Genomic DNA, 21407 nt, shown 5'->3' on the forward strand with positions numbered 1-21407 from the left:
ATTCTCATATCAAAAGAGATTTTTTTCTATTGATTTTAGAAATTGGCTAATGGTGCTGACTGATGTCAGGCATTGCCTATTATTGAAAATTAGCTGAGCCTTATTGACACATTGAAACTTCCTCTGTGTTCCCTTCGAATTGTCCCTTGAGTTGCTCCTAAAATGCCAAAGTCCTTGGTCTGGGAGTCCAAACAGAGGAGAATGAGCCAAATATAGGAGAGAAACCACGTGGCGTGTGCTCATGGAAAGGCAGGGGGCTTGGTTGCTGGGGAATGGAGTTTGTGGTAGGGGTGGTGGGTCAAGGTAGGTAGTGGGCAGAGCATGGGGACCCTGGAGGCCTGTGTAGGGTTTTAAAACTTTAGTTTGTAGGTGATAGGAAGCCATTGATAGGTTTTAAATCAGGGGTGACATGGATTTGTATGTGTTTGTGTGTGTCTGTGTGTGTGCGTGCATGTGATTGCTCTAGGGCAGGGGTAGGGAACCTTTTTTCTGCCAGGGGCCATTTGGATATTTATAACACCACTAGAGGCCTGTTGCATGAAGAGATTTGTGCAATAGGTCTTCCCTTCCCCTGGCTGCCGGCACCGGTGTTCCTCCCGCACCTGGGACCCAGGCCTTGGCTCCGGCCGGAGCCTTCAGTCTTCATGGCTCTGCATGGAGCCTTCAGTCTTTGCTCCGCCACTTCGCCCCTATGTACGCAAATTAACCGCCATCTTTGTTGGGTTAATTTGCATACTCTCTTGATTGGCTGGTGAGTGTAGCGGAGGGACGGTTAATTTACATGTTTGTCTATTATTAGGTGAGATTCTCAGGCCATACAACATTATCAACTTAAAAATTAGCCTGCTATATTTGGTCAAACATTTAATTAACTCACCGCTAATGCCTTGGCAGGGCCAGACCCAATGATTTCTTGGGGCTTATACAGCCCTCGGGCCAGACATTCCCCACCCCTGCTCTAGGGGATGGACTTTGAGGAGCCACAACTTTGAAAGATGTTGGCAGTCTGAACAAAGGCCATGGTGGTGCGAAGATCAAGAACGCAGTGGGTATGAGAATGATCTATATAGGAAGTGAAGTGAGCAGGACCAGGTAATTGACTGATTCTGCAAAGCCAAGAGGTGAACATCAAGGATGCGTCCCAGGGTTCTAGTACGAATGAACAGGTAGGTTGTTGTGTTGCCAACTACAATGCAGGATTCAGAATGCAGGCCAAGGAGCCAGCCTCATTGAGGGAATGGAGACTCCCCCTTCAGATATTTTAAGTTCGAGGTGCCTGTAGCCATCCAGGTAGCAAAGGGAAGTAGGCAGAGGAATATGAAACCTGAAGCTCCCAGATGGGGTATAGGGAAGTGCTGGCCAGATGCCAGAATGCCAAGATTCAAATCCCAATGTCATCACTGCAGCAGTCAGTTTTCATGAGGTGGCGCAGCGGTGACAAATGACCCCCAAATCCCAGTGGCTTACAACAACAGACTTTTATATCCTCACTTGCATGTATGAAGGTCGTGGGTTCTGTAGCCCAGGCTATTGGTGGAATTCCTCTCAGCCACATTCAGAGGGAAAAGAGCAAGGGTAGAGACACAGGATGGCTCTAAAACTTCTGCCGGCGCTTCTGCTCGCTTCCTATTGGCCAAAGCAGGTCACAGGAACAAACCTGGATTCAGTGAGGCAGAGAAGTACCTTCCTCCCCTCGGAGGTACAGCCTCTGGCAATGGCCAGGGGGCTGTATTCCCCTAGTGGAGAAGGAGGAAACTAATTGGGCCCCATCATATGCTCTACCACAGCCACTAATAAGCTATAAAACCAGGGGGTTTAGTCACCTGGCTCTGCCCTAGTAATCTCGTCTGTAAGACAGGAATACCAGTGCCACCTCTTAGAACAGTGCCCAACACGGAGTCAACACTGTTTGGATGTAGGTAGATGGAAAGGAGGAGGGAAGGGGGGTTATATTTAACGGGCACAGAATTTGTTTGGGAAGATGAAAAGGTTCGGGAGAGGAAAGTTGTTGTCCATGGTTGCACAACAATGTGAAAGTACTTAATGACACAGAACTGTACTTGAACAATGGTTGAAATTTTATGTTTTGTATATTTTACCACAATAGAAAAATGTCGGTAGATGGGATCATCTGGGGAGAGCTTGAGGAGGGGGAAGGCAGTGGACAGAAGGAGAACCAGCAGGGGGTCAACAGCATTGAGAAAGCGGTCTACCTGGAGACATAGAAGGAATATTCTGGAAAGATGAGGGAAACTGAGAGAGGCCAATGTTCTCTGAAGCTACTGGATTGAAGCTAGGAGGGAGTGTTAGAGTCCTTGAAGGGATCTGTTTTGCTTAGTTTTGGACCTGGACCTTCTCTGTGGCACCTCGATTTTGGTGGGTCTGCTTTCCTCTGCCAGCTCCTGATGATGTCATTTCTGGTCACTGCCCATGGCCTCAAAGCCAATAACTGGCCAGGTCTCCTCTCCTGGATCCCTCCCTCCCTCCCGTCTCGAGCCAGTCCTATTATGTCCATCGTTGACATCTCAGTGAGACAAATATTTTTTTAACTAAAAAGACATAGAATTAGGGACATTTTTTTTCCTTGTGTTATTTTTATTACTATTGATGTATACTGTTTTACCCTGAAAAACAAAACCTCCAAACTTTGATTTTAAAAATTAGGGATGGTTAGTTTATGGTCAAGATTTCTTTATTAACAAAGGAGTTCATCTTTTGTATACAGAACTTTGACTATTCAATAAGCCAGAGGATAAGGAAGCTGAAAGCTAACATTTTACAATGGGAAATAAGACAAAGCAGTTTGTATGGGAAGAAAGATTTTTTTTTTTAGGCAACAATTACATTTGCACCCCTGCCCCCATTCTGAAGAACCTAAAGGGGGCTAACTTGTTCGAGATGACTGCTCCCCCTTTTTGTTGCTTTTACACATTGGTCCATCATCACAGGCGCACCAGAGGATTGCACACAGAGCTGTGATTCTTAGCTCCGCAAGGAAAAAGGTGTGGGCGCTTTGCTCTTTTATTGATTTTATTTTTCCAAGCGTTTTCTTACTAAGTGAATTGACCTCGCACAGTTACCTTGATGTAATCTTAAGAAAATAGATGAAGTATGATTTAGAAAGAAATTACGCATGCTCTAACCAGCCATCTCATTTGGCAATCATTTCCCACCACAGTCGTCCTTTTGGGAGGGGAGGTGGGTTTTTTTTACAAGTGAATGATTAAATATACATACAAGAGATCCAAACTCTCGCTGACCTCCCTCTGCGACAGCAGCTGGTATGGGAGATGGAGCGCTGGGGCAGGCAGGGGGTCCTTCTCCAAAGCTTCAGTTGTCCCAGGCTGTTCGGCCATCAGTCCTGGACTGTCACCCCAGAGGACATGGGCAGTCCACACCCATAAACTTAGCAGCTCCTCCATAAAAGTAGCATTTGTGTGGAACACAGCGGAGGGGCTCAAATGCATCCCGTGGAGAAAGGGGGGTTGCTTTGTTGTCCCCATTTGCAGTTAATCTTGTGACAGCACAGGACACTGCAGCTGGGGAACCTCGCTCTCCCGGGTTCAGCATTTCCAGCCCCTTGCCCAGCAGCCCGAGAACACAGGGGACACTTTCCAGCCCTCAGTTCAATAATGCGAGCATCTGGATAGTTTTTCAATCCAGAGGTTGTGGATTTAAAAGGAATACCTGCTCCATTGCTCTGGACGCTGCTCAACAGCCCCAGCTGTATTTCTGAATTAATTTTGAAAAAGCAGGTGGTGTCCTGGGGTCCATTCTCATCCCCCCGCCCCCCGCCACAAGTTAAGCCAGTGTGAACGGGCCTGTACAGGACCGCAGAGATGTATACCAGGAAGTTTTCCCGCTGTCTTCTTCCAGCCAGTGCTAATACACTTGCCCACCTAACAGCCAACACATTCAGAGGCAGGGATGGTTTCTGATTTGCAGCAGCTGAGTTTCTGTCCTCAACCCTCCTCACACTGATTTTCCCAGGGGTTTTGGGACAACTCAGGGCCCCCAAAGGCTCAGCTATAGAGCCCAGAAAGGAAAGGTGGTCTCGGGGTGTGTGTGTGTCTGTCTGTCTCAGTCATTTCCTTTCTTGTGAAGCATTAGCTTTCATGAGTCACCAGCTGGTCCCAAGGCTCCTCTCCCAGCAGGCCAGGCGGTGTTCAGACCTGGAGGAGGCCTGGCCGATGTAGGAGGAGGTGGTAGGGGAAGGTGTGGCAGCAGCCAAGGGACCCCGAGAAGCAGTGTCCCCGGAGTTGCTCCCCGGATTCACTCAGGTCTGACCTGGCCGCTGAATGAGCCACAAGAATTGTGGGAAGAAAAGGCCCTGGGAAAGGGGTAGCTAAGACAGCAATGCTGGACAGAACTTTCTGGAAAACTTCAAGGCTCCCGGGAACACCAGGCAGCTTCATATCCAAGGGTCACTGCAAGATGTGGAAAGGCTGCCCCGGGGGAGGTGGGAGAAGGTGACAGTGGGATTGGGCTGGGGGAGCTGGGTAGGGGCTCCGTCCTCAGTCTTTTATTCTCCACGGAGAATCTCACTCGGAACTTGGAGACGCTGCGGAGTCCCCATCCTCGGGGTCCTGCCCATGAGGGGAGAGGGGCTGCCCCCCCTTCACACGCTTCCACTTCATCCTTCGGTTCTGGAACCACACTTTGACCTGAGCGAGGAAGCAAAGGAGCCGGGTCAAGACAAGCACCTCCCCAGCCGATGCTCCCGCCGGCCAGGAGGCAGCTCCCGGGACCCCAGCTCTAAACACTGCTTGTCCCTCCTCACTCCTCCAGAGGCTCCAGGAACAGAGACCAAAGGGAGGACACTCCGATCCGCTCAGAGGCCCACCTTGTGTCTCCAGATTAAAAAAAAGTCCTAGGCACACATAGGGACAGTTTCTACAAGTCACTCGTCATTGGCTCCACCCCCTCTCCCATGCCCCACCCCTCCTGTGCTACTACCCCCTCCCTCTAGCTTCTGTGACCCAAGGGCCTGGGAGCAAAGGTTGACCAGCCTCATCTTTAGGCACATTTGCAAAGCTTAGTAACTCTGCTTTGCACATTTTTCTCATCGGAACTTCATCAAGAGTGGGGTGATGACCCGTTTTACAGATGGAGACCCAGAAGGGGTGGGAGACATGTCCCAAGGGTCACAGGGCTAGGAAGTGGTAGAGGCAGGATTTGAATCTAAGTCTTCTGATTCTAAATCCAGGACTCTGGCAGAGCGCTATCAAATACTATTGTTATTATCATTATTATTATTAGTATACTTTACTCTACGTCAGAGCATGGGTGTGGGTGGAATGCTCTAAGGGAAAGCCCAAACAAAGGGCTAGGAAGTTCTTCTCAGTGTGTGCCCAGGAACCAGCCCCATACCGGAACCACCTGCAGAACTTATTAGCAATGCAGATCCCAGGCCCCCTCGTTATTATTGCAAAGTCACTCTCTGGAGCTCCCAGACCCACATTCTTTAAACAAGCACCTCTTCCTAGGTGATTCCAATCGCACTCCAGGTTGAGAATAACCAGATCAGAGGCTCCAATGCTGGATGCACGTGAGCATCACCCTGGGGGACCTTTAAAAAACTCTGGTGCCTGAACTCTATCCCAGTCCCATAAAACCAGTCCCATCGGTGTTATTAAAATCTCCCCAGGCGATTCCCAGGTCCCAGCCACAGTTGAGGTCCATTGGCCTGGGCAGAGGGAGAAGACGTGGAGATTCAGGGAGGGGTGGTGGGAAGGGAGGGGGTGAGAGAGCCAAGGAGAGGAGGGCTGCCCAGAAGAGGAGCCGCGTCCCCAGAGCGCCCACCTGCCTCTCGGAGAGATCCAGGTTCACGGCGATCTCGTATCTCCGGAGCCGCGTCAGGTAGTTGTGGTGAGCAAACTCGGCCTCCAGCTCCCGCAGCTGCTCCTTGGTAAAGGCCGTCCTCTCCTTGCGGGCCTTGCTGCCGCCCTCCGGTTTGCCTCGGTTCTCCTGGCTGTCTGGGGAGAGAGGGCCCCAAACAGGAAGACGTAAACCTCAAGGACTTCGGTTCCCTTTCTTTGGTCACAGCCGGGCAGCCTTTTCCTGTCTCTCTTATTCTGAAAGGATGCTGAGAAAGAACCCACGTTGTCCCTTTATCTTTCCTGCGAGTATCTTAACCCCCTGAGAAAGGGGAACTCTTTTGGCTCCCAACTTTAGATGCCAGCTCCCTCACCCCCACGGTTTTCTTCCCAAAGCACAAGAAGCTGCCTTTGGCTGTTCAATGACCTCTGCCACCCAGCTCACCCCCAGCTTGGCATTAGTCGTGGGCAAGGTGCTCTGAAACAGGTTCTCCGTCCTCAGAAACATCAACTGTTAGAAATGCAGGTCCTGGGGCCTCACTCACCCCAGACCCACTGAATGAGAGGCTCTGGGAGTAGAGCCCAGAGATCCGTTTTAACAAGCCCTCCAGGTGATTCTGACTCACGGTCAAGTTTACAAACCACTGCCCTGGCCCTGAGATCTTGCTAAAAGGGTGTTCTGGTGGCAGCATCAGCAGGGAGCTGGTCAGACTTGCAGGATCTCAGACAGCGCTCACCCCCATGTACTGAATCAGAATCTGCATTTTAGCAAGATCTCTAGGGGCGCTGTGTGCACCTGTCAGTCAAAAAGTGTTGCTTTAAGCTTCTTTTGCTCTTTGACACCTGGAGGAGTCTGGAAAGTTCATCTATGAAGGAGGCTCACTCAGTCATAACTGTTAACAGGGTGCAGGGACCAAGCACGGTACGTGCACCAGTCACTTCATCCTCACAATAACCCCCTAGATGAGTTCTGGTATTAGCCCTATTTCATAGACCAGGAAGCTGAGCACGGAGAAGTGAAGCCAGCTGACCCGAGGGCATCCAAGTACAATCAGCCAGTGAATGGCGGAGGCGGCCGTCAGGCCCAGGCAGCTTGACTCACATTCTGTCCAAATGAAATGTATGTAGGAAGGGTTTACAAACTGCCAAGTACTGAACGAATGAAGGGACTGTCTGCTGCTACCTCCGAGCAGGGTAAGAGGGGCCCTCCCTTCGCGTTTAGCGGAGGCGGGTGGAGGGGCAGGAAGGAGAGCACACATCTGCCCCCGGAGCCGACAATGGGGGCCGCGTGGCTGGTGCGGGGCGCGGGAACCACCCTTCCTGCAGGCTCCGAGGTTGGGAAGTCTCACTTCCTTGTCCTGGTTTTACAGACAGGCCGTGCCCCACAGTCGGTGCTTTGCTGAAAGCTGCACCCCAACCCCCTGCCCCTTCAAGGCCGCACCCCCACCTGGTTGTGCGTGTTGTGGGGAAGATCATCTGCTCTCAGAGGCTGAGTCTAACCGACCGGCGGTGGAAGCCGCCCACCCTCTGGGCCAAGCAGCACCCCCCGCCCCCCGCAGAGGTGGGGACGTAGAGACCCGTCAACCCCGCTTGCTGGCTCCCTTCCCCTGTGTGTCAGGATCCTTGTCCTCCGCCCCCTCGTTACTCGGCGGGGAGCCGGGCGTGGCGGCCCCGGGGCGCGGGGAGGCGCCGGGTAAAGCGATTTGGGCGCCGCCACCCCTCACCCTGCGCCCTGGGGCAGGAAGACAAGTGGGCGCTGCCGGCGTCCCGAGAAGGCGGAGGAGGGGCCACCCCAGGGCTCCCCGATGTCCCGATGCCCAAGCGCTGGGGATCTGGGCCCGGGATCCGGGTGGGCGGCCTGCGGGGCGCGCGCTCTCCGCCCGGGATGTCCGCCTGGCGGCCCCTGGCTCAGGGCGGAGGAGGCCGGCCCAGACCCCTCCGGAAGCCGGAGCGTGGGCTGCGGGGGAAGGAGGTGCAGCCGCGGCCGGTCCCCCAGGAGCCCTCGGCCTTGGCCGGGGAGGGAGGGCGGGCGGCACGCAGCGCAGGGACGGCCCCCCGGGGCACATGACGGCGGGGCCTCACTTCCACCCGCTCCGGTCCCGTCCCGGGCTCTGCGATCTCCAGCCCTTCCCTTTACCACCGGGCGGTGCAAAACCCTGATCTCCTTGCTGGGGCTTCTGAGGGAGCCACTCAGCCTCTCTGGGCCCGAGTCACCTCATCCAGAAATCAGGGCAATAAAGCACCCACCTGCCAGGGTTACTGGGAAGGTCGGACGAACTAATGTGTGGGAGATGCTTTTAAAACTTTAAAGCACCGGGAAAATATGAAGTTTACTCCCAATTTTTCAACTCCACGAGATGCCACCTGAGGGGGATGATATCCGCTGGCGTTTCTGCAAGGCTTCCACGTGCTTCCACGCAGCCCTGCTTTAATCCTCCCCACACGGCACCCTCAGGAGGAGGCCCTGTTATTCCTCCCTCTCCAGCCACCGGGATCTGTGATCATCTGATTAATCCCTCTCTCTCGCTCCCCAGGGATGGGACTGTCTTTTCTCGCGGGCTACTGTCCCTGGCACATAGGAGGCAGGTCTCAGTAGAGAAGAGGAAGCAGCCTCCGAGAGGCCCCAGACCCTGTCCAGTGTTCTGGGCAGCTTTTAGGTGGCAGGACGAAGATTCGAACCCAGATCTGCCTGACTGGTGCTGAGGCCACCAATCCTGGCATCAGGTTCTCCATCTTTCCTCTCGCTGCACCCTGGCAGCTCTGCTGGTCTCTGCCTCCAGGGCTCCCAGGGGGCTCATCCTGGGTTGCTGCCCACACCCATTACCCCTCCTCCCAGGCCTGCTTATGTGTACACAGGTGCCCGACGGGATCTCAGAAAACAATCCCCTAACCCACCCACACCGTCCTGTCCCTATCCTCCTGACAGAGACAAGGGGAGGCAGGGAGAGGGCCCCTTTGAGTTGGCCTTAGACTGGTTATGTGGGCAGCTGACCACTGCCAGCCAAGCCCAGCCACTCCCTACTCACTCTCCTCTCCCGTCTCTGTTACCCGACTTAGGGGCTGGGCCTCAGGATGGGAAAGAAGAGGAAATAGGACAAAGAAGCCTGGGAACGTAGTGTCTGAGCCCCCGTGGGAAGCTTGGGCACCCGCTACTAGAGAGGGTGGGGTACTGGCGCTGGGCGGACACTTGTCCCTCATCAGCTCCCTGAGGGGGAAGAACTTTCCTCACTGGTAGGAATGACAAAAGGGCCAGAGGTATGGGAAACTAGCTATGAAAACTGAAGTGGGAATTATGGCTCTCTTTGTTCTCCAACATTTCAACAGGATAGAGAGAAGAGAGAGGGGAAAAAAGAAAGACAAAGAAAAACGATGAGCACTTTCAGGCCATCTCTGGCCAGGGCCGTTCATGCTGCCAGCGCACACGCACAGGCCGCTTGCACATCACCCCCAGGACGGTTTGATCGCGAGAGTGCACTGCTGTCGGGAAGCCGCCCTCCCTCCCCTCCTCAGTTTCCCCATGTGTGGAAGTACAGAGTCCCGCTGGCTCTTCTTTCCCTTGGGGAGCTGGTGTCAGTGTCCTTGCTCAATACGACATCCTTTCTCCTCTCCCTACTCCCTCTTCTGTTGAGACCCCCCTGGCCTTGAACTTGAGCCCCTTCCAGTTTCAAATATTCTTATCTTGGCCTCTAGTTCCTTCCTTCAGTCAGATCTGGGTTCTTGCCCTACGTTCTGTCCCAGGTCCACCCCCACACTCCTACCCCCAAACCCTACCCCAGACTTCCCAAGTTCCTGAGCCCCAAGATCTACTCCTCAGCCCAGGGCTATTTCTCCCTCCCCTCCCCCCGACATGTAAAGCTCATCACCCCAAGCTGAGTGTTGGCAGCGGTGTCTGCGGGCCCCTTGGAGAGCCTGGGCCTTCTTTGGGCCCAAGACCTTCTGAGCTTCAGTTTCCTCATTTGCAAAATGAGAATAGTTACCTACATCCACTGTGACCAGAGGCCGCTGAGAAGGTCAAATGAGATGGGCAAGGTGTGTCTACCACTCGGCACAGTACTGGGCACACTGCTGAGTCTCTGAAAGGACCATCAGAGGAGGTTCTCTTGGAGGTGCTGTTGGAGTGATGACTCAAGGGGGAGGTTAGAAGATGCTGCTCCAGAGCTGTGTGATAGGGACGCCTTTTCAGTGAGGCCTTGTAACTATTTTCCCTTCTCTACTACTTTTCTATGTCTCTGCTTGGATCTGTGCCTCTGGCCACTACTAACCACTAATGTGTCAGTCTTCCAGGGGCCCAGGAAGCCAGGCGCAGTAACTAGCAGGGGTCAGAATCATACATCGGTCCCCTTGATCCTGCTTCTCTCTCAGGGGCAGCGGTGCCTCTTCCAGGATGGCAGAGGGAGGAGGCTGGTGCTCAGCTGGCTGCTCCAGCCCCTGCACAGCCCTCTGAGCGAGCAGGGCCATGATGGAACAGTCGGCAGTGCCCAGAGAAATGCCAACAGGATGTGTGTGTGATTGCGGTTTCCACCATGAGCGTTAACACCACCCAAACTAAATTATTTCATAAATTGCTGTCACTTTTGGCAGACCTTCCTCAAGTCAGCAGACAGCTTTATCGGAGCTACAAGGAAGTCCAGACAGACTCTGGGGAACATGCCTTTCTGGAGTTCTGTATCTCCAACTCTCACAGCCATTTTACATAAATTTCTATCCAAGACCAGATAGAAAGCCACATGCCATGTATTCGAATAACAATTTGCAGTTGACAACAATGTATTCCCCGCCAGAGATAAACTTCTTTTGGGCTTTCGTATATACTGCGGAATCATGGAATAATAGAGCTGCAAGGGGACCTAGTGATGATCTAATGCTGCCTTTTCATTTTACAGCTGAGCTCAGAGTAGGTAAGAGACTTTCCTAAAGACACACAGCAAGCTAGTGGCAGAATTGGGCCTAGGACCCAACATTTCTTGATAGGAAGCTATTGCCACATATTAGGTTGCTTCCGGTTGGCTCCTCTGAATTATTCTGTGAGATAGGTAAGGTGCATACTATCCATTGAAGAGATGAGGAAGGTAAAACCCAGAGACTAAGTGGCTTGCCAAAAGCCCCTGGGACCAGTCCCGGGCTATGGCCACCATGTCACACTGCCCTGGGGAGGAGGATGAGCAGGAGACTGTACTCACTCCGGGGACAGTGTCTGGGCCTGGGTCCAGGTCTGTCTCACTCGGACTCCTCAGGGAGGGATATTCGGGGCATGATGTCAGTAGGTGAGGCCCTGGCAAGCCCTCTGAAAACGGCATCTGGCTTCCTTCACAAAGCACACCTTTGACATCCTTGTTAGTTTTGATACTTTCAACTTCAGAAGGAGGGGTCAAAGCCCCTTAAAATAGACAAGACCTGGAGGGAGCCCCCCAAGGCCAGTTGGCTTCTGGAACCTCCCTGGCTTCCTCGGACTGGCCGGCCTTCCTCACTGGGCCCTGCCGAACTTAATGTAGGTGCCCGAGGAGGCGTGGGTAGCGCTCCCAGCCTCTTTGTTGAACCCAGCAGCGGGTCTGGGGAATTCAGGGCATGTTTTCTGGGAGAGAAGCGGATTCTTCTGGAATGAAAATGCCTGGTGCTCAGTAGTCTTTGCTGAGAGTCCCAGGTGGGGTGAGCAGTGAGGGTGGACGATGGTGATGGAGAGTGAAATGAGTGGGGTGATGAGTTGGGGTGTGGGGCCCAGGAAGAGGGGAGCAGAGACGTGAGGAGGAAGGGAGGCGGTGGAAATGAGAGGTGGGAGCAGCAGCAAGCCTCCAAGATGGGCTGGGGGAGGCATGGGCAGCACTGGGCTTTGTTGGTGTTTATAAGTTCCAGATGTCGTCCTTAGCTGTCACCAAAGGAAGTGTGGGCTTCAGGACCCAGGCCCCACTGCTCACACTATACCTCCAGCACTGTGTTTAAGGAAAACAGGGAAAAACATGAAATATAAAAGGCTAGGGTGGGGGTGGGGAGGAATGCTGGCCAGAGGCCAGGGAAGCCCGATTCAGTGAGTAGATAGGACTTGGGGAAAGGGACTGGCTCTGGGGGTCTGCAGGGGTCCTGCCCCCCAGAAAGAAAGGGCTGCTCTGGACCTCGCCTGTGTGTTCAGTGGTTAGAGCACCGTCCCGTGCATCGAAGGGCCTCGGATTCAATTCCCAGTTAGCGCACACACCCGGGTTACCCGGTGGCATCCCTGACCAGGGCACGTATGAGAGACAATAAAATGATGTTTCTCTCTTTCCTTCTCCCTTTCTCTCTCTCTCTTTCTCTCTCTCCCTTTCTTTCTCTCTCTCATCAGTGACAACAACAACCATATTCTTGGTGAGGATTAAAAAGAAAAAAAAAAAAAGAAAGGGCTGTTCTGCCTCTGGGATCATCCCACCTCCCTGGGTCCAGGTGCCTGATTTCTTCAAGCCACAGAGACAAGTGGGTGGGATGGGATCCCGAGCCCCCAGCCTGGCAGGGCAGTAGGCAGGGCTGAGGTGGTCCCTCAACTGACCTTCTTATGGCCTGTGGGCTTTTTGGGCCCTTACATCTTAGAAGCTGGTCAGTATCCTGCTGCCTCAGTGGAAACTGACTTTTTCCAGAACTTCCAGAATGTATCTGGGCGGGGCCTGAGCAGGCCCAGGCCCAGGTTTGGAGTTGGGATGAGAGGGGTGTAGCTGCTGTGCCCCCCTGAAACCACACCCTGTCCAGCACTGCAGTGGACCTGGTCCAGTGAACCTACGGAGACAGGTAGGCCCGGCTGGTGGCAGGCTGCAAAGGCTCTGTCTGAGTCTGGGCCACTGCCTCACTGACATGTGAACATGGGCAGCCTGGATTGGGGAAGCCTTTGAAAAGATATTTTGTTGTCACCTCCTTTCCTTATTCCTCTGTCAAACAGCCCACTTCTTTAGAGACTCTTTCCTAAAACTATCTCCACTGTTTTTTAAAAAATATATTTTATTGATTTTTTACAGAGAGGAAGGGAGAGGGATAGAGAGTTAGAAACATTGATGAGAGAGAAACATCGATCAGCTGCCTCCTGCACACCCCCTACTGGGGATATGCCCGCAACCAAGGTACATGCCCTTGACTGGAATCGAACCTGGGACCCTTCAGTCCACAGGCCAACGCTCTATCCACTGAGCCAAACCGGTTAGGGCTCCACTTGTTTTTAAATCTTTACCCGAGGATATGTTTATTGATTTGAGAAAGAGAGAGAGAGAGAGAGAGAGAGAGAGAGAGAGAGAGAGATGAGAGTGAAACATTGATCAGTTGCCTCCCTTATGCGCCCCAACCGGCAATGGAACCTGCAAGCTGGATATGTGCCCAATCCAGGAATCAAACCTGCAACCTTTTTGGTGCACAAGACAATGCCCCCACCAACTGAGCCACCGGGCCAGAGCCGTCTCTACTTTTAAAAATCTCTCTTTGTTGGTGTCAGATGAGAAAGCAGGGCTCTGCTCTGAGTGGAAAGGCAGTTGGGATGCTGGGCTAGGAAAGCTCTGAGGTCGTGCCCACCTCTGAGATGCTGCTTTCACTAACAGGGTTTTAACAGGAACGTTTGTGCCACTGCTTAGAACCCTGCCTTTGTCCCTGTACCCCCTGTTTATGGGCTGAGTGGTGACCCTCCTCCCCAATTCCTATTTTTGAAGTCCTAATCCCCAGAATGTGACTGTATTTAGGGAGAGGGCCTTTAAAGGGGGGATTCAGTTAAAATGAGGCCAATAGGGTGGGCCCTGTGCAATCTGACTGGTGTCTTTATAAGAGTAGCTGTTGATTAAGAAACATAGACAGACACCAGGGATGCCCATGCACAGAGGAAACACTGCGTGAGGATATGGCAAGAAGGTGGCCATTTGCAAGCCAAGGCAAGAAGCCTCAGGAGAAATCAAACCTGCCGACACCTTGACCTATAACTTCCAGCTTGCAGAACGCTGAGAAGATGAATGTCTTCTGCTTAGGCCACCCAGTCTATAGTATGTTGTTATGGCAGCCTGAGCAGACTGACACCCCCTGAACTCCCACAGCCAGTGCTTACCCCTGCGGAGGGACAGCAAAGGCAAGGCTGATGCCAGCCCGTAGGGGACCTCTCTGTACATTAGAAAAAGGTGCCCTTTTCTCTAGACTGTCTGGGCCCTCTAGCACCCTAGCTGTGGCAGGCTCCCCCCCCCCCCCCCCCAATGCTCTGCCACGGTGGGTTCACTTTATTGCTCAATCAGAGCAGCTCCACTTGCTTCCCATGGTGGCCCTGGTACTTGGGAGCTGACCCCAGGACCCCGAGGGGATTCCTGCAGAGTCAGCCCAGCCTGCCTGTGGCTGCTTGTCTGTCTTTCTGGCCCCAGCACTCGCCCTGACCCAGGGCTAATCTTATGATTGCAGTCTGGCTCTGCACCCTTCTCCATGAGTGAGACTGTGAAAGTTCTGATGCATTTTACAGAAGCGCATCACATATGGTGGAACCCCTCAGGCCGGGTGGTGGAGCCAAGCTCAGAGAGAAGGTGGGAAAATGAATGAATGGCTGCCAGGCTGCAATAGAGGCTACTGGCCAGACATTGGGTGAGCTCCTCTTGTGTGCAAATGTTTCAGTAGATTCTAGGGGGGCTGCACAGGTGAATCAGGTATCATTCTGGCCCTCCAAACACTTCAATTCCAGGGAGAAAGTCACCCATACGCAGCTAAACTTGTGGGTGCAAGGCCAACTGTGGTTTGATGCTAAAATGGAGGCATAAGCAAGGCTTGCTCTGTGTATGTGGGGAGGGAGGTCTAGAAAGGATGCTCAACAAACTAGAAATGGAAGGAAATTGTCTCAACATAATAAAGGCCTTATGTGAAAACTTTATAACTAACATCATACTCAATGGTGAAAAACGGAAAGCTTTTTCTTTAAGACCAGGAACAAGGCAAAGATGCCCAATATCACCACGTCAATTCAACGTAATATTGGAAGTCCTAGCCAGAGCACTCAGGTAAGAAAAAGAAATAAAAGGCATCCAAATAGAAAAAGAAGAAGTAAAATAATCTCTGTTTGCAGATGACATAATCTTGTGGAAAATCCTAAAGTTTCCACAAAAAAATCTCTTAAAACTAATAAACCAATTCAAGAAAGTTGTAGGATACAAAATCAACACCAGAAATTAGTTGCATTTATATACACTAGCAATGAACAATCTGAAAAGAAAATGAAGAACACAATTTACATTTACAAAAGCATCCAATAGAATAAAATGCTTAGAAATAAACTTGACTGAGGAGGCAAAAATTTGTACACTTTAAACCATAAATCATTGCTGAAAGAAATTTAAAAAGACAAATAAATGGAAAGATATCTTATGTTTATAGATTGGGAGACTTAATATTATAAAAATTTCCATATAATCCAAAATGATTTACAGATTCAATGCAATCCTTATAAAAATCCAAATGGCTTTTTTTTTTTTTTTTTTTTTTTTTGGCGGAGGGGGATAGGAAAAAATCATCCTAAAATTCATATGGAATCTCAAAAGACCTCGAATAGACAAAACAATCTTGAGAAAGAAAAGCTGGAGGTCTCACAATTTATGATTTAAAAATACATTGCAAAGCTACAGTAATCAAAACAGCATGGCACTAGAATAAAGACAGCCGTATAAGACCGATAGAACAGAATAGATGCCCAGAAGTAAACCCTCACCTATATGAGCAAGTGATTTTCAACAGAGGCACCAAGAGGTGGAAGTGACTCAAGTGTCTGTCCATCAACAGATAGATGGGTAAAAAAAAAAAGTGTATACATACCATGAAATATTATTCAGCCTTAAAAAAGAAGGAAATCCTGTTAAAATGCTACAATATGAATGAACCCAAGGACGTTATGCTAAATAAAATAAGCCAGTCACAAACAGACAAATACAGCATGATTCCACTTATATGAGGTATCTAAAGTAATCAAGCTCTTAGGAACAGAAAGTAGAATGCTGGTTGCCAGGCCTGGGGCAAGGGAAAAGGAAGTTGTCATTCAATGGACATAGAGTTTCAGTTTTACAAGATGAGAAAGTTCTAGAGATTGTTGCACAACAAGGTACATATAATTGACACTATTGTACCATACACTTGCAAATGGCTATGATGGTAAATTTTATGCATTTTTTACCATAATAGAAAGCAAAGCCAAGGAGATTTCAAATACAAAATGTCTCATGATAAGACTCTCAGGAGAGCTCGTATGTGGTTAAAATTGTAGTGGATACTGCAGTGTGAAACTCCTTAACTATAGTTTTCATTGACATGATGTTATGTACAAGTGGAGTCATCGATTTAAAAAAAAAAGAAAGAAAGAATTCTTGAAGGGGATGGTTTTCAAGCTGGATGTTAAAATAAGTAGGACAGCAATGGGCAGCAGAGTGGGGGGAGGGAAAGGTTTCTAGCAAATTGGGTCGAGGAGAAAAAGCCGAGTGTATCTGCAAGGCAAGTGGACTGGTGTGGCTTGTGGCAAGGTCAGTGGAGGTGGAGGAGGCCTGTAAGGGGAGCAGGTGGAGAAAAGGGCCAAAGGAGCCAATTTGTGGAGGGTTTTAAACTTCAAGTGAAATGAGAATTCACGCGATTGGGCAGGGGCAGGCAGAGATCAGGTCTTGCAGGGGAGAGATGGGGAGGGCCGAGTCCCTGGTCGGCACATGTGTCGGAGCCCAGGGAGGATGGAACAAAGCGAGAATGATGAAGGCAGAATGAGTCCGTGAGAGCCCAGCCAGCAATGCTGAGTCCAAGCCCAGGGGCCTCCTCTTGGGCGATCAGATTCACCTGCAGCCAGGCCCATCACGCGCGACCTTCCCTTGAACCCCGGCAGGAAATCACCGAGAAATCCCTCATCCCCATAAATTAAAGACAACCACAGTAGCCATGACAGATTGGGGGCAAACAACGGGGCCTCGCAGCTGTCCCTGCCAGCAGGGGTCTCAACACCCACTGGCCCGGGGCTGGGAGTGGCTGGGGTGAGACAACCTCACAGTCTTGTGCGGTGAACCAACCGAAGGTCTCTGAGTGGGGGGCCAGGGACCCCGCTTTCATGATCATTCACTTGAGCAAATCAGCCCACTTCCAGTGGGAGCAGTTGCGGCTGGCAGAGGAAGGAGAGGGGAGAGCAGAGAATGTTCCTTTTGAAACAGACTTACAGTAACTTTCTGTTCCCGGAGGTTTCTCCCCCAGCCAGTAGGGGAGGCATTGACCAGGCACACTCCCCCCACCGCTCCCCGCACCCCGCTTGCCCCCCCACCCTCTCCAGCAGATCTCTGAGCTCCAAGCTCCCAATTGGTGACAACTGGTTTCTTAGGACCAACAATGATTGTAAGAGGTTCCCATGTCATATACCCCAGACTCAGGAATTTCTGAGACGGTGTATTTGTAACATTCAATTCCATTGACCCCGAGAATAATAGGGAGATTTGACAGAAGGCTGGTTCTGGAAATAGGGGCCTCATACCATTCATAGCTGCCATGTATTGAACTCATGGGCCAGGCACAGTGTTAATCTCATGGATCATCGTATTTTACCTTCACCGCCTCTCTCGATGGAAGGTGCTATTGTTCTAGTTTCATTTTAGAGCTGGGGAAACTGAGGCTCCAAGAAGTTAAGAATTTCCCCACGTCATGCAGGCAAAAGTGGTGGTGCTCACACTGACCCTGCCGAACTGTGAAGCACTACAGAAAACACATTTCTGATCACTGCTGATTAACCTTCCAGAGATGGCTTAGCAGGGGCGAAGGGGAGGTATTTAAGGCGCTTGCTTTGAGTACAAAATGCAAGGGGTGCCTAAAACCTCAGTAAATCGAGAGAAATAATATTTTAATGCAATGTTTTTAAAGATAAAAATCAATGCAAAAAAATCTACGCTGAATAAAATATCAAACTTTTAAGTAAGAATCCAACCAGTGACTCAGGATTGGTGGGATGGCGAGGGGGTACTTTGTGGGCTCGTCCCTTGTGAGCGGATTCTGAGAGTGGGTGGTGAGCCTTGCCCACCACTCTCCCCGTTCTTTATGCTCTTACAAAGCTGATCTTTCCTGCCTCCTCCCCCTCCGGCTAAATCCCAAAGGAAGACTTAAAGCAACTAACTGGGTGATAAAGATTTCCACGCTGAACAGGAGGGTGGGTCTGGACCCCAGAGAATGAATGAAGGTCCGCTTGCTGTGCTCTGCAGACCTCAGGTGACTGCTGCCGTTGCTGCTGCTCCTGAGGGGACCCCGCAGGAGAGCCCAGGGCCCCTCCTGGATGGGAACCTCCCCTGCCCCAAGGCTGCCCCTATGAAGAGGGCAGGAAACTCAGTGGAGGGTGTCCATGCCCTCGTGGGGTGGTCAGCCGCTGGGCACACAACCTTACTCCCTAACGCACTGCCATGGGCCACTGGCCAAAAGGGAAGACGCGTATTTGGGTCTTGCTGAAACACGGAATGGTTTTTCCTAAGCCCAGCCCATGGCCTTGCCCGTGCCTTCCCAAGCCTTGGCTCCCAGTTCCCTGGAAAGTGGCTGGATGCGGCGGAGGGAGGTGTGGGCAGAGAGGGTGGCCGGCGCCATGGAGGGGAGAGCTCTTCAATCAGGCTCCGAGCCAAGTCACTGAGAGCTCCTTGGAGAGGAGCACAAAGTGTCCCATTCTCGGCAAATCTCCGGCCGGGGCTAGGAACGGTTCAGGGCTTAAGCGGTTGGAAATTTAAAGGGCCCCTCTGTTGAGCAGCCAGGAAGGCTGTGATCGTTATCCTCCACTGTGAACGCGTTGAGGGGCTTCTTCAAGCGTGTTTGAAAATCCTCATATTTCAAAATGAGGCTTGTGCTTGACATCGGCTGAAGGTGTGAGATCTGGGGTCTGAAATTCGGGGTTTGAGCTGAATTCTAGGGTGACCAATTGCTCCGGTTTGAGAGGTTTCTTAGGACACAGACTTCCAACACTAAAGTCAGAAAAGTCCTGGGCAAATTGAAATGAGTGGCTCACTCTGTTTAGACTCCATTCTAGCAGAGCCCCCCCAACCCCCTTAAACTTTACACATCTCCTTTTCCACACATGTAGACCCTACTGATAACACCTGCTGGGCTTACCTCGAAACTGGTGGGACTCAAAAGAGCTAATGTGTGTTGCCTGCTGTACCTTGAACTTCCCGGTTGCAGCACATCGCTGTCAGACAGGCAACTGTAGGCCTCTCCTCCCTCTCAGTTTGAGCTTTGTGTGTGTGTGTGGGGGGGGGGGGGCGGGGGGGGGGACGCAGGTTGAGACCATCTTATTCATCTCTGCATCCCCAGGGCCGGGGTAGGGGCTTGGCAAAAAGCAATGCTCAGGAAATCCGTGCTATATCGAAAGTGCTTTGTAAAGCAAAGCACAGAATGTTGTCATTGATTGGTTGGCCCTCTCATTTCCTACCTGACCCTGGTTAGCTCATGAGAAGGTCCTCTATGGGCTCAGATAGATAGATGTTGCCTTAAGGGTGGCTGTAAGTGGGCAGCGGGGGCAGGAGGCATGGGTACTGCCTTCTTCTGGGCAAGGTGGGGTAAGGGACCCAGACAGAAGGGGAGCAGGCAGTGAGGGAAGCTAGGAGGGCCCATGGGGAGATGAGGAAACAGGTCCCTACCTCGGGGAGGAGACGGGATTAAGCTGGGATCTTAACAAGAGGACCAGCTCCGTGCTCTGGCCTCTGGCTTCCAGCGCCGAGCTGGGCTTCACCTGCATTCTGAAGTCCAGTGCTTGCCCTTGGCTGCCTGCCTCCCTGCCTCTCCCACGGCCGGCGATCCCTCCGGAGGGCCTTCGTTGAGGGTCACCCAGACCTTAGGATACTGAACTGCCCCCTTGGCCTGGGCACGGCCCACCTAGGCAGGGTGATCCTTTGCGGGCTGTCTGCTCCAGCTCTCAGCACTCCATCTCCCCTCACCCCTTGCCTCTCCCATCCCAGCCCTAGTCCTGCTTCTCTGTCTCTAGGCTCCTGGAGACACTGGGTCCTGGCTGGCTCTGCTTGACAGTCAGGGTTCTGGCCTTGGTTCTAACCCCCCACCCCAGCTTCCGTCTCAGCTGATTCCCATGGTGAGCACCCTGTGGCTCTGGGGCCATTTGGAGCTGCTGGGGGCCTGGCAGGGAGAAGAAGCATGACCCAGAGGCAGCCTGGGGTCAGGAAAGCCCCCCTCTAGCCCTTGCCGGCTGACACGGAGGCTCCCTCCCACATGTCCTCCAGATCTTTGTGGATCCTGTTTCATTCTCTGGCTGGCACATCCTTCTTGGGGCCCACGAGTACTGGGGTCACAGACATCCCCATCGCCAGAGAACCCTAGAGCTCTGAGTAGAAGAAACCCCAAAGGTAACTCCTTCCTGCCTTTGAGTAGGTTAGATAGACTTGTTTGCAATTCACCGTCACGGCAGTTAGGCTCAGAAAAGGCAAGAAACCTCCCCAAGGTCACACAGTAAGAGCAGGGCCAGCTGCTCTCCAGCCACCTACCTGAAGTCTCCTTTTTCCGTCTGGTTGACTTCTTCTCCGTCTCATTGGCAGTGCTCCCAAGGACCTCATAGTCCTCTCCTGGGCCTCCCGCGGCGTCCACCAGACCTGGGCTGCTGGCCCCCATCTCCCTGGAGCCCCCCGTTGGGCCCGGGTTGAGCCTACGCCGGGCCTCTGAGACAGGGAAGTGCCAGTCGGGGGGCTGTGGGAAGGCGGGGTGCTGCTCAGTGAAGACCCGCTCCTCCTGGGGCAGGCTGTGCGGGGTGGCCGCCAGGCAGGAGGCCGAGAAGTCGGGGTACGCTGCTGTCGCTGTCGCCGGGAAGTCTGGTTTCTGGTGGAAGGAGAACGGGGTTGGCGGGTAGTGGGGTAGCCCCGAGGCCCCACTGCCTTCAGAGTGGGGATTTCGAAGGCAGCCCCAGACAGGGGCCGGGGGGTGGGGGCTCCGCATGCAGCTGCTGGCCACGGGATCCATCTGCTGTCTGCAGCGCGCCTCAGTCTTTCAAAGGTTCGATTCTTACCCTTTTTATATTCAATTTTTTTTAAATGCAAAAAAAAAAAAAAAACAATTAAAAATTAAATAGCAGGGCAAAATGTTCAACAGAAAGTTCACCCCAGGAACCAAAACAAAACCCAAAACTAAAGTCTCTCAAGTCCACACACGTGCGTATGTGTGTGCACACACTTATGTCCGACTTCACTCCTGGCTTCCTGCCCCCGGACGCACCAGCCTGCCTAGCGGGATCCCCTGTGCGTGTGTTTGTCGCCGAGGACACTAAACATTTTCACTGTCCCAGCCCAGACGCGCCCGCTGATGGAGTGCTCGCCCCGGAGCCCTCGGCAAATGCCTGCAGAGGGCTGGACCGGGCTGCGGAGACACACTTTTAAATGCTGCGGTGGGGAGAGAGTGACAAATTTCTGAAGTGAAATGTGAGAGAGGAGAGGGAGGGGTTAACCCGCACCCACACAGTCCCCTCCAACCAAAACCCGAGCAGGCAACTATTAATCATCAGAAACCTTATATGCACATCTAATGGGATTTGCAGATGGAGACTTTTAAAGAAACATTGTCTGTATTTTTTTTTTTTTTAAGGAGAGAGAGCAGCTCACCCACACCACTTCTTTAATGTGCCTCCTGTAACACTATGAAGTTATT

At 52.0% G+C, this 21407-nt stretch overlaps 1 protein-coding gene across 1 annotated transcript; it reads right to left on the reverse strand.

The window, feature by feature from the left end:
- Positions 1 to 4541: 4541 nt before the first annotated feature.
- Positions 4542 to 20941, reverse strand: MEOX1 (mesenchyme homeobox 1; the record flags this gene model as incomplete). Its single annotated transcript, XM_081110549.1, has 3 exons — positions 20258 to 20941; positions 5803 to 5975; positions 4542 to 4664 (listed from the first exon to the last, which is right to left on the reverse strand). The coding sequence occupies exons 1-3, from the start codon at positions 20724 to 20726 to the stop codon at positions 4542 to 4544; spliced, it is 765 nt and encodes a 254-aa protein (XP_080966675.1). The 5' UTR covers positions 20727 to 20941.
- Between the last annotated feature and the right edge of the window lie 466 nt (positions 20942 to 21407).

This window comes from Myotis nattereri, assembly GCF_964212035.1.
Source record: "Myotis nattereri genome assembly, chromosome: 16".
Classification (NCBI taxonomy): domain Eukaryota; kingdom Metazoa; phylum Chordata; class Mammalia; order Chiroptera; family Vespertilionidae; genus Myotis; species Myotis nattereri.